This window comes from Cyprinodon variegatus, unplaced genomic scaffold, assembly GCF_000732505.1.
Source record: "Cyprinodon variegatus isolate N-32 unplaced genomic scaffold, C_variegatus-1.0 Scaffold454, whole genome shotgun sequence".
NCBI lineage: Eukaryota > Metazoa > Chordata > Actinopteri > Cyprinodontiformes > Cyprinodontidae > Cyprinodon > Cyprinodon variegatus.
In genome coordinates this window covers 627,705-641,647 of record NW_015150907.1, presented here as the reverse complement: position 1 = coordinate 641,647, position 13,943 = coordinate 627,705, and the positions used below count along the sequence as shown (strand labels likewise).

The following is a 13,943-nucleotide window of genomic DNA, read 5'->3' as shown; positions in this document are numbered from 1 at the left end:
CATAGTGGGAGGCTTTGGATTTATGACTGTCAGTGCCAAACATGGCCTATGAGTACTTTAAAGTTAAAAAATTAGACTCACATGTGTATATATTGCAAATGAGAAACAGGTTTTCAGTACCCTGTCAGCCAAGGTGTGATAGAGGAAGACCCTCAAAGGTAAGTTTTCTTTTCAGTTGTATTTGAATGTTCTCCATTTTCAGATCCAAAATACCTTTAAAATCTGTTAATGACAGAATATTTGCACTCAGAAGCTGGGATAGCAGCTAGAAGTAGATGAAAATTGATGACGTTAGTTGTAAAATCTCTAAATTGTTTTTCCCAGGGCTGAAACTCTAAAAGTCTTCCAGAGTTTTTTATTTCATAGCAGGACTTTATTCCCTTCCAAAATGGGCAAATCATGTTTATTCTTTACATGCAATAACAAGAGAATTTAAAAAATCCCTGTCTGTTTTGCAAAACAGTATCAAGGTTAAGTGTGAACCATTGTTACTGTCAAGGTGTATGGCAATAAAATATGAAGGAATTTGCTCTGAGATAGTTGTGAATAAGTCACTTTGCAGCAAATGTTTGCTATCACAGTTTGTATTAATCAAACCAATTAATTTTGCTTCCTGTGTATTGGAGTTCCGTAAACAAGAATATAAAGCTTTCTTAAGCTGACAGCAAAAGTGTTCAGCCCTGCTGTTTTATTTTGTTTTGTTGTTTTTCTTCTCTTTTTTCACATTATAGCCTTCAATTCAAATGTTTTAAATCTTATTCTATATAATGGATCTGTAAAAAATAGTCTACATTTGTGGAAAATAAATGATCAAAACAAAACAATGAAAATGCAAATTGGGATAAATATTTTAGCAGACACTGCTTTTAGAGTGGCGTCTTTTGCTAATAATGGTTTTCATTGGCTGTACTTAAATTAACAATCATTTCTATCTTAAGATACAATCAAAAGCTTTACCTTCCCTTGTTAATCAATTGATTACAATAACAGCCTTTTAATTTATTTAACTTTTATTAAGTTGGTTTTACATTTTACTCAATTCTGGGTCATTTAGCTGCTTTTATCTCAGTACAGGCAAGGCAATAGGAGCAAAGTGTAGCTTTCTTTACAAGATGCTAAAGTTTCCAGAGGTTTACCTTTAAGGTAAACAGGTAAGTAAATAAGAAAAACATTTCAGGAAACAGTCGCTGGTTGACTTTTAGGCCCAGGTGATCTAAAATGTTTTTTTTTTTTCTTAGCATATTTGTCTTTTATAATCAGATCCGTGTTGTGATGACTCTTCAATTGAAATAGATCAAAACATTTGTTATCCAGTCCAGCTCAACCATAACAAATTTTACGAATCAGATGTGGCTCAGCTTGTGGCAGGTTGTCGCACTGATTAAATGAGGTTTGCATGTGATAGAGTTATCCAATCAATTGTTAGGTTTCTTTTCTTTTGTTATATTGACGTACTTCAGTTATACACAAAATTGTTTAAATTCTGCTGCTAGAATTTTTTTGTTTGTGCTTTTGTTTAAGTTCAGATATGGCAAAATGAACTTGCCATGCGAGTCCTACATTCAGCTATTAATTAACCAGCAACGCTTATGACTTGTAATCAACATTGTTTACCATTTGTTTCCTTTTACAGTTTTCACTTAAGTGCACCGTCCCAGCTATGACTTCTTTATATATATTACAAAACATTAAATTCGTTCCAAAGCATAACATTTTAGAATAAAATTTTTTTAAAAATTTGTTCTGTATGTCAATTTAAATCCCTTATGTTTTTGCTTAAAGAAAATTAAACCAAGCTTGTTAGATTCTTGACAAGTTAAATGACTTTGTAACATTTAACTCTAGTTTAATATTGATATCCTCTATTTTTTGTCACAGATTTTTAACCCTTAAATAACATAACCTGTTAGATTTGGTCAATGTTGTACAGCATTCCACAGGTACAAAAAAAATACAAAAACGAAGAGGGTCAGTTGGGTCATTCAACAAATTTAATTTAAACTAGTCTCAATATGAGAATGTCCATATGTACGGTCTAAAGATTTAACACTATCACCAAAGGAAAAAAAATTAGCCAAGCTTCATTAATATTCACGTAACAACATTTATGAGCCCTTGTAAGAGGGAGTTTTGTAAATAAAAGAATTCAAAAAGTTTAACCTGTACTGTATCTCATCTTCACAACAGTGTTTTGAAGAAATACATATCGTCATTCATAACTTAGTATTTTTGTTTTCCTATTGATTATAATTCTGCATATGTAGCAGATGTGTTTTTATCTCTACACCTCAGTTACACTATTGTGTAACTGTTTTGAAATTCAATTGTATTTCAAGATAAACAACATACATTGTAGGGCTGCTTTACTTGGCTTGCTAAGACACTTTCACCACTTGCTTTTATTTGCATTTTTTACTTTAAAGATTTTACTCTTCTGTCTTAACTACAGAGCAGTTGGACTAAGCTACCGGTACTTTAAATCATTGAAAATAATTCTGGTTTCTATGTTCTGATGCCCCATTTCCACTGGCCCAACTGACTCTGCTTGGTTCAACGGAACCTCCTGTGTTTCTATTGACCAACTGACAGCTGGTTTTACTTGAAGAAAGACCTCCAGCCTTCACTATTGTGCTGTACAGCAGTAATAGGATCAGTCTTTCTGATACAGAAAAAGAGGAGTATTTTTTTACCCTGTTTTTCAAATAAGTAGCTTTACATCTGCGACTAAATTAATCAGATATAGTATGGACTTTTACATAAAACATTCGTTACTAATAAAAAAGAATAATTTCCAGATTATCCTAAAAAAATCAATGACATAAAGTTTTATCTATTCCAGATCATGTATTTCCTCTTTCACTCAGTGGTATAGTATGTTAGTAACTGATACAGCATCACTCAGAACAATTCAAGAAATGCAACAATCAGGGGATGATTCAGTTTTGTGGTGATTTATTAACACAACAGCTTACACAGCCTCATATAAAGAATGAACAACTCAACGCTCCGTGAAGAGCAAGAGTGAGTGAATTTTGTTTAAGTAATATTTGTAGAATCACTCCTCTGCTGTATTGTCTCTGTTCAGTAAGTTAGCCCAGTGAATCTAGGGTTAGTCTTACCTAACTTCAGCTTTTAAATTTCCTTGTTTGAGTTTAGTCCACATCATATATAAATTCGAACAAAACATGGAGTAGTCTAATTCAGTTTCTTATTTCCACTCATCTGCAACAAACCTACCAAAATGTTACAAAATTCTGAAATCCTTTGCTCTTTTAAATCAAGGTTATAAACCAGTTTGTTTAGTGTAACTGTGCCATTAAATTAATAACTAAAGCTAATAAAGTTAATGTCTTGGTAATGATCCAAAGATATATTGCATGATGTTATGCTATGCAGAAGCTCTGTCTGCATGGATGAAGTTTCACTCACCTTTGCATTGCAAATGTTTGGAGAGGGTTGAACTGATATTACAGTATACATTATTTACTTTCTAATTAATTCATGTAATAGTTATTTTTCATTTTAGCAGGATAATTAAGGTCAACAAAAAGTAGCGAAAAAAATAAACAGAAATGTGGGAATAATTTCCTTAACCTAAATAAATAAAAGGTGTTATTAGAGCAAATAAAACTTTAAATAACTAAAACGGATTTTTTTTTTCTAAAGCCAACAAAAAATAAATAAAAATTACACTGTCATGGTCTTGGTTCTATTGTTCTCTGGTGCCCTCTTGTGTGTGTGTGTTCCTTTCCCCTTGGCTCCCTTGTTGTCTCCTCTCACACCTGCTCCATGTCAGCTCGTTAGCCCTCCCTTTGTCTCTGTCAGCTATATATGCTCTCCCTCTGCTCTCACTCTTTGTTGGTTCCTTGTCTTTGCTGTCTTCCCATGCTGTTGTCCACCTATCTCGTCTCTCCCTGGCTCCTCGTGTTTTTAATGTTTTTAATTACTTTTCATTATTAGTTGGATTTTTGCATTCCTGCCTTTGTTTACTTTTTGCCCCATTAAACTGCAAGAAATCTCCTCAGCCTCTCTGCCTCTGCGTTTGGGTCCTCAAACCACAACTAACTCTGACATACACAATGTATGCCTTTGTGCTTATCAAATTTTTTATACATTTCCAAACTGATGTGAGCTACAGTATCTGACGTAAATTGACATTGGTTTATTACAGCTATCTAAGCAATAAAGAAAGGTATTTTGACTTTATTACATAACATAACCCACAACATTTTATAAATATCTTATTCTAACATTTTGTAAATCCTGAGCCAGAAAAAAGAAAAGCACAATATGAAAAAGCTAAAACTAGCACCGGTACAAATGAAATTACAACTAAGCATCATTAAAATATAAATATTTACAAACCCACTGAGACAAAATAAGTGTAAGAAAAAAATGTATAACTAAATAAAAATACACTAGAAAGAAGAACCAAAAAGCTATCATAGCTTTTCCTCTTAGGAGTCTTCATTAAATATACAGAGCACAACCTCCAGGCTGAGGAAGTAGAAAATATCCTCCTTCATGTAGCAGTTCAATGTAAAGTTTACCACCTCTATTCCAGAGGACTCACTAACTGGAATTTATGTGATGGTATTTTATATTTTCATTGCCAATCACATTTACACCCACTATAAATGTGTTTTTAGGTTGTATACACACCTGCCATTTTTGGTCCACTTTAAACCAACCAGAGTTCCTTTCTGTCCTTCGTTGGGACATCTGTGCATTTGTGAATACATAAAAAAAAAAAAACAACTCTGGTCTGAAGCATATAACAAAATTGAGAACCACTGCATTGGCTTCACTTATAGTGTGAATAGCATAATTTGCTGACGGTGTTTCGAAAATAGAAACTTGGGCGAAATTACCTGCTTTTATTACTTACAATGATTGTGAGGCTCAACAGCTCAGATACGCTGAATAGCAATGTCATAGGATGCATATGATAGTTTTCCTCCATTTCTATCCATGCTCAGTCTTTCTCTTGTCATTTCTATTCAGTAGGAGTAATATTCATCACACTGGGCTTTGGGTACAAGTTTTAGTTTACTTGAAAAAGGTACAATGTGAAGGCTAACCATATGAAACCTAAGGAAAAATTTACTTCTCTTTTAGTCCGGATTAAAGGACTTTCTTGGTTTGAGTATATTTTTAGATACAGCAACATAGGCAGCAAGATAGAAAACTGGTTGTCTGGTTATATAGCAGAAGGAATGGTAATAATATTTGATACAGTTTTTTCTTTATATATATATAAAATCTTTCTGTTTGTGCTTTAGTATAGATGCCTATGTTGACTGCAGTATGCTTCTTTTCCTGTGGAAGGATTATAACAAGCTTTTAGCAGCACTGAATGAAATTTATGCACAGGACCCTTCGACTGAGGAGTCTAAAACTGGAAACAGACTTAACGATATGAGACACAGTAGATTTTTAGCTAATTATATTTTGGTTATTAAAGACCATTATCATTGGTATTTATGGTTGACCAACCTCCATCCAAGGATTACTGCACTGCACTGTACACATTTCTGACCACTGCAGGGAAAAATACACCTTATGGCTTTTAAAGTGTCTTGTATCCCCATTTACCCTGATGCTTCGTTTATTTTTGCTTTGCCTCCTAGTAATGAGCGAGCAATATTTTGCAGTGTAAGCTGTCTGGATAATTTGTCATCTTCATGACTGTTTTCATGTGGGAAAACAAACTGCAGCATCAGGGCAAAGTCTGTAGATGTTATGAGTGACGCAGAAGAGTTGAACAGGCTCACGGATGCTGTCATAGGTGACTGTGTTTTAATGTGTGTGAGGAACTTATAGAGCTGAGCTGGGCTGAAATGAGCTGACAGCATAATCGGTAGTAGGTTAATCTGTGTGTGTTTTCATTCTGTCATATAGAGAAAGGAGTATTTTGTAAACACATAGGAACAAAAATATGACAGAAAGAGTGCCAGCTATAGAGAGAAGGGAAAAATGGAGTGACAGTATTATTAAGAGGTATTGAAATATTCTAAGCAATATCAGTTTGCTATCACTTGGAATACAATGATTTCCTCCATTGTTTTGCCACCCTTAGCATTAACTGTAATTAAGCATTTACAATCACTGGTAATGAGTCTAATACATTACATTGTATCAGTGTTCCCATTTTCTTTTAGAATTGTAAAAACAAAATCAGACATTTTTAGGATAGAGCAACTTGGTTAAAGTTACATAACATCAGAATGCATTTAAGTCTGAATTTTTACCAGACCACTCCAATATTCTTTTTTTTTTGTTTATTGCTTCTAGTTAAGCAGAAAATGACTTGTTACTTGGAATCTTTGTCCTGCTGCATAGAGCAAATTAGCTTGAGCTTAAAGTTGTAGTCTGTAACTTTAATTATTAAAGCAGCACCATGTAACTTTAGTCTCTTCTGTCTCCTAAAGAAGTAAAAGCTTGTAGAAAGCTGTCAATCACAAGTATGTGTTGCATTGTGTATTAAAGTAAGCAAAGGTGAGCAGGGCTTTTGTGTTTTTAGGTTTTTGCTTTAAACTCTCCCAAAGATGTATTTTGTGAAGTCTCTGTATTTTAATAAAAAAAAAAATAATAATTTATACTAGTGATACTGTTGTGTATCCGACTGTTGTGGTGAAGAGGAAGCTGAGTTAGGGGGCAAAGCTCTCGATTTACCTATCAATCTTTGTTCCCATCTTCACCTATGTTCATGAGATCTCGGTAATGACCGAAAGGACAAGATTATGAATACAAGCGGCCGAAATGAGTTTCCTTTGCAGGGTGGTTTGGCGCACCCTTGGAGTTCGGAGTAGTGCTCCTCCATGTTGAAAGGAGCCAGCTGAGGTTGCTCAGGCATCTATTCTGGGTGCCTCCTAGTCATGTCCTATTGGAGGGACTGTGTCTGTGAGCTGGCCTGGTTTTTCCTTGGGGTCCCCCCAGAGCAGCTGAAGGTGGTGTATGCCTCCTGCTGCCTCCACATCCTGGCCCCGGATAAAGCAGAAGATAATGGCTGGCTGGCTGGTGGACTTCACCAGAACTGAATGTTCATGAAACTTTTACATGTCGACTCTTGTACTAATTTTACACGTATGTGCATGAGGAACCTTGGGCTCATGCATGCTCTTGCATGTGTTTAAAAGGCGTTCCCTCTCTGGATCAGGTTCACGGTTATGCTTGTGTATTTCTTTTTAAGTGGAGATGGCGGGTCTTTTCAAAAATTCGTAAAAATCGTCCATTATAGCTTTAGGGAGGGACAATATTCCTTTTTTTAACACATGTTTTACATGTACATTGTTATAGATTTCACCCAAATTATTATTCAAATGGTAAGGACCTTTGCCATACTGTATATTGTATTCTTTTGATATGTTATAAATAAGTCCAGTACTATATATACTATGGTTGGGCTTTAGATGTTTATTCTACCATGGGTCGCCTATACTAAGGAGTATTTTAGTAATTTTAGTTTTGGGCATATCTTGTACATATTGCAGAACAATTGACTTTAATGTTTTTTTTTTTTTTTTTAAGATGAGGTCTCATACAATTTTAAAGTGAATAAACATTTTAGAAAAAAAAAATATAAGATGTAAACAAATGTTGATTGCAGTTTTATAACAAATGTGTACCACCTCTACTAATTGCTTGACAGAAAGAAGGAGCAATTAGGAGCACCCCTGAAAAAGCAAGCAAGTGAGAGATAAAAAAAAGCAGGAGGAAGTCCCATGGGACCCATTGTGTCCGGTGCTTTTAATGTAGTGATGATGCACCATGCCGCTGGTCTGCTTCTCTCATTAAAACTTTATGAACCAAGCTTAGCGCACGTTATATTACAATGACGCCACTGTCTGGTGCATTCCAGCCTCGAGGCAGGCCGGTGTTGTTGGAAGAGAGGGTTGTAAAGAGAAAATCTCTCAGAGATTTAAATCATAAGGGGAGATGGAGAAAGCAAAAGGAAGAGTGGTTGAAATGCAAAACCAAGATCAATAAACACATGCAAGATAAGAATGTGGAGGTGAGAGTGAAGAATAAAATTTAAAAAGACCAAGATAAACATTGTCATTTGTTATGTGGTCTAGGAGGCAGGCTCAGCGGATTTGGTATTATTTCAAAATTAGTGATGAGGCTTTAGGCTGTCAGAGGTAGCTTTAATAGAGACTCAGGAGGCTGAACAAACAAACTCTCCAAGATAGATACAGTTATTAACCAAGTTGCTGTGAAAGAAAGATCCTGTCAAATATATTTTTTAATGCAAAAAACTCTATATAATTCTATATATAAGTTTTTTTTTTTCCTTTTTCAATTAATGATAAATCCAAAAATTTTCTAAGATAACATAAACTAAGTAAAGGACTTTAGGAGAGAGAGGGATATTGTTTTTTCAAACAATAATCACAATTCGATCCCTGGATTTTGTGACTTTACACAAACTGATTGCAAGTTGCTCCATTCAGAATGAATGATATGTCAGCATTTAACACACAAATAAATTGCCTTTTTTTTAAAAACTAAGAAGGAAATAAATATTTAAAAGAAGGAAAACAGATAAACTTAATAGAAACTTTAACGCAAGTTGCAAAGTTAGATTGTACACATGTACAGTATTATAGTTCGAAATTGCAACAAAGTTTAGTTCTATCTTTTAAGAAAAGGTCAAACTGCCATTTCTTCACTGATAGCGTTAAATTTTTAAAGCTCCCTTTTGCTACAATTTCAATGGTTATTCATTGTACAGTTTCCAGTGTTTTTGCAAAATACCGTACCAATGTTACCATTAACTTGCAGTTCTTGTTCAGTCAGCTGAGCTTTACATGATACTCAAAAGCTCTTAAGACAGTTAATTAGATGCACTAGTTGCTGTGTTTGTGGCAGAAAGTCATATTTGATGTTGAATTAGTTTGCACATCAGGTGCACTCCAGGTGCATTCCCTTCCCCTAATTTTGGATTGTGGGCATCTAAGGCAGGAACCTCTGCAGAGAGAAAAAAAACAAAGGTTAGTGACCATGTAAATCTGGCGGAGGAAGGTTATGAAAATGAGTCACAAACCTGGTTTAATAGATCTATCTGTGCCTGGAGAACATTGTTGATTCCAGCCAGTCAGCTGACAACAAAATGTGGTGGGCGCCACTCATAGGGTCTCAGATGCTGCAGACCCAGAGGATGGAAAACAAGCAGGAGATCAGACCTGAGCAGATGAAGGCAGGAAAATTCCAGAGTGCAAAGCCAAAGGCAGTGTCGAGGATGTGGTCAGGATACAGAACCTGGAGAACAGAAGTCCAAAGAGGTTCCAGAGGGAAATCCAGGCCGGTAACTGGAAACGGCTGCAAGTTCAGCTAACAGGCAAAATCCAGCAGGATTCCATAGTCAGGCAAACAGATTAGATGGATAAAGGGAGGCTCAGTGGTTGAGAGGCAGAATAGGTAATCAGAAACACTAAGGTAACGCTGACTTCCCCTCACCACTGGCTCGTGAATAATGTTCTCTCATGACTGAAAACAGGCAGGTTAAATAGAGGCAGGAACAAGTGGATAAGATAAGCGGTGATGAGGAAACGGACGGAGATAAGCAGGTGAATGAAAAGAGTAATTAAGCCACTCATCAGCACCAAGATCATGGCAATTCAGTTATCAAGTATAAGTTGTTTAATATAAATTACTGAAATAATTTATGAAATGTTCCTTTATGCTATCAGTCAAGATACAATTGTTTTTTTTTATGTTTAATGTTTTTAATAAAAAACAAAAAAACAATAAAACAAACTAGATGTTTTAAAACTTGTGCTAAAACAAGTCAAAGATCTTTTCCTTAGTTCATTCTACTTGGGTGGTGATCAGAGAAGTTCCTTTTGTTTAATTTATTTGTCATTAAAGATTTTTTTTTACACTTACCTCCTTAGCAGGGTTCCTCTATTCCTGTCCTTGAGATTTCAATGTCCTGCATCTTTTACATGTCCGTCTTCTTCAACACACCTGATTCAACTACTCGGGTCATTAGCAGGACCCTGAAGAACTTGACCACAAGCTGAGGAGGTTATTTAGCCAATTAATTCAGGTTTGTGGAAGCGGAGATGGATATAAAAGATGCAGGACACAACCTCATGGACCGTAATTGAGGTACCTCTCTCTCTAGATCAAAAGGCTTTTAAGTAAATCTTCTTTTCAGCTTTAGCTTATCAGTGGAAACACAAAAGTCATTAATTACAACAGCACTAAATACCAAATAAAATCAACTTCACTATTTAAAAATCCAAGGAAGGAAGTGAGAGTTGCTCCGGCCATAGAATATAATAACTAACTGGAACAGAAAATTGCTAAATGCTGACAAAACTTATCCAGGATTTAATTCAGTTTTATTTTGATTGTTTTTAGACCTATACACACTGTTGTCAGTTACCTCCTTGCATATGCTTACCATACCTGTATTTGATTACACCTTTGTAGTACTAGGTTGGTGTTGCATTTTGCGTCCAGAGCTGCTCTCTTCATGGCACAGACTTTAGAAAATATTCCTCAGTAAATTTTATTTTTTCCTATTTTTTAGTGTCTGCATATTTGTTTACAGCATATTCTTGAATTAGATTTCCAGTATCACTGTATCATCAAGGTGCTATGTTGGAGCATAGTGGTTGTGTTGGCCATTAAAGTAAATCAGTAATTAAAGTAAATCAGTCCAGTTTGAGCTTTGTGAACTCAATTTTCCTGCTAAAAGTAACTGTCAGAATAAAGGTTAAAGATAAATAAATCCTCCTGAAAACTGGTGACTGGACCGAGTGATTTGGGGTCATGAGAAGGGTTGGGAATTGATAAGGTTTTCATAATTCCGATTCCCTTGTTGGTTCTGTGAGACGATTCGATTCCTTATCGATTCTCGTATTGATTCTGTGAAAGAATGAACTTGATAAGTGCACGGTTACATTTGTCTACCTTTACCTGGGACATTCTATTTACGCCTGCCTCAGAGAAAACAGAAGGCAGTGAACGGGAGCTGCCAGCCTCTAAGCCAGTCAGGCTACCCATCACAGTCATCTAAATCTAATGGAGAAGGCATCCATTGAAAGAAAAAGCATTAATGTAAAATTTCAGGAAATAAACTTATCTCCCCCCTGATTTAAATAAACGATCGTTGCCTTTCTCTCGCTCCCTGAACTGCGGAGCAACTACGTAGCATGTTCAATAACCCCAAAGAGGGGTAGGAAATTGGTTTATTTTCAGAAATGGCATATGATTTACTAAGAACCACATTAAGCACATCCAGTGATATAAAACTAGCTTTTTACCACCAGAGTTGCCTTCCATGCTGGTCATAACTTTAGCTTCTGTCCAGAATCATCAAAAACACGGCATTCGTTCAAATGTATGCCCTGTTGTGTGCACAGGTGTTTCTGCATATTGGATGTATTTCCTCCCACGTATGTAATTGCCACTTTGCAATGATTGCAAAGCGCCTTGTTGCCATCTTTCTCTTCCTTAAAATGAAGCCAAACTTTCGATCGCTTTACCCGATGGGACACCATTTTTTATGTTTTGCTTTTCAAGACTTATGCCTGGTCACTTGCTTACTGAATACCGTTAGCGTAACTTCCGTAAAAAACGTGACGTAAGTCATGCTGCCCAGAGCTAGGCTCTGGTGCTGCCTGGAACCGTTAAGACAATCATTAAGTGAGCTACCAAATGGTGCCATGAAACTGGAACACACAGAACCGGTTCTGAACAGGAACAGGATTTAAATTCCTATCCCTAGTAATGAGACTGGCTATTTGTGTTAGCCGGTTCGTATTAATTGATTTTATTTTGTCTTTACTTTTATATTTCTAATATCTTCCTGAAATGTGTTTATCAGATGGCTGCTATCAAAGATAAAGCCGTGCAATTTTTCCCAACTGGTTTAATCATATTTCCCTGCTTGATGTCAGCTTTAATCCCTGTTCACTGCCATATTAATTATAGACTTATTTCTTTATTTATTTTATTGAGAGTATTAAAATTTAATTCTCCAGTGGTTTAGTTCAAAATAGGCAAGTAACTTAGTGACGATACTTTGCTGGTTCATCAGTGAAAGATTAACACCTTTCAGTCTCATCTCTTTACCTGTCCTTCTTAAGATAAGAAATGTAAAAACATGCTGAGTCTATGTAAATCGCAACAAAAAAAATTTGCCTAGGATGGCATGACTCAGCGGCAGCTGAATGACGCAAGCACAGTACAGCTCCTATGCGAGTTCTCTGAATTGAAGACATTTAGCTCCTGTCATAATCTAAGACTAAATCCCTGCCTTATCGCTGGCCGGGTGCAGAGGCCATGGCTTTGTTTAATTGCCACAAGGCGAACCGGCAAAGCTGCATTTCCCTCAGTGTTTACCCCACTGAGGCTTATAGCTGATAATGGAATTACTCTCAGTCCCAGGAGGAGAAGGAAAAGAAGAAGGAGGGAGTGTAGGCAGTCATAAATGCAGAAGGGGGGAAGAGATGAGAGAGAGTGGATGGTTGAAGCTGAAGGATGAAGGGAGTCTGCCTTGAAAAAACTAGAGAAAGGGTCCAGGGATACAGATGATGCAATGCATGAAAAGATTAAAAAAAGAATGATGACAAAAAAAGCTTTCGGAGTCATGTGAAGCTGCTAAAGCAAAGGCTCAGTCTTAGTGTTTACTCCTTGATGACGTAGCTCAAGAAGGAGAGTGAATTATGACGCAGAAGAGTCAGAGTGCAATAAAAAGCCTACTTGAAAGTATCTCACTGCAAGGACGAGTGTGGCTAAAGAAAGGGATACCAAAAAGAGGATGAGCACTTACTGTAAGATGGACATCATAAAAAAGTAAACACCATTTCAGACCCTTTTCTATGATCTGACAATTTTACATTAAAATAACCAAGGTTAAACATTCTTAACTCCCTTACTTCACATGTAGTGTCATGGCAAATACAGTAACTGCATCCTTGGAATGTGCTGGTTGCTCTGTCAATGGCTGTAATCTACTTTTTAGCAGGTCAGGATATTTTGATGTCATTTATTTAATGAATGCAAATACTGCTAGGTCAGTCAGTCAGTTCTTTTCTTTGTTTTATTTTGGTACTGGGGACTTCCAAATGTTTATCGGTACATGATGCTGCGAGACAGACAAGATTCGTCTACTGGTGCCATGAATTCTTTTTATCTGTTTCTGAGGTAAATTTGATTGATGCTGTTTCAACTTCTGTTGAGGTTAAAAAAGTACTTTTGAATTTCAGGCACATACACTATTAAAAATATGCAGTTTGTGGGTCTAATTAGGAAAGAGGAGGTAGTGTAGGGCTGACACTAGCTCAAGTAGTAGCTCATTAAAATGGTTGGCATATTTAAACATATTCCACAGAGCGAATTTAATTAAGACCCGTGTGTTCTGAAATTCTTCCTCTCTTGGTTTTTTTGTAGAACTGTAGAACTGATTTGCAAAGTCAGGTTTTAAAAAGTTTTGCATATATATGTATGTATACTTATACGTGTGTGTGTGTGTGTGTGTAATAATTAATAATACAGGTTTGTAAATGACTACAAGCAAACATTAAATTTCAGCTCTTAATTTTTTCTCATTTTCCTCCACTTTCAACCAATTTCCCATCTTGATCCCCATGTCCTTCCCTGCTTCCTCTTTTCATCACATCAGTCTGTTCACAGTATTCGAGGGGAGTTTTTGCCATTTTTGGCCTTTACGACAAGCGTTCTGTGAACACGCTGACGTCGTTCTGTGGAGCCCTGCACATCAGTCTGGTGACGCCCAGCTTCCCCACTGAGGGCGAGGGACAGTTCACGCTGCAGCTCCGGCCGTCCATCAGAGGAGCCCTACTGTCCCTGCTTGACCACTATGACTGGAACAAATTCGTCTTCCTATATGATACAGACAGAGGTAAGTACAAAGGGACATGTTTAACAAGGATTCATACAAAGCCAACATTTTTTTTTTTTATTCT

General features: G+C 36.3%; 1 protein-coding gene across 7 annotated transcripts in view; it reads left to right on the top strand.

Moving 5' to 3' along the window:
- gria4 (glutamate receptor, ionotropic, AMPA 4) overlaps window positions 1-13,943 on the top strand; it is a 170,630-nt gene that overhangs the window by 54,623 nt on the left and 102,064 nt on the right. For all 7 annotated transcript variants that reach the window (XM_015389329.1, XM_015389328.1, XM_015389330.1 and 4 more), the window contains exon 3: window positions 13,640-13,879. In XM_015389329.1, the coding sequence (XP_015244815.1) occupies window positions 13,640-13,879 (240 nt within the window). The remainder of the gene's footprint in view (window positions 1-13,639; window positions 13,880-13,943) is intronic.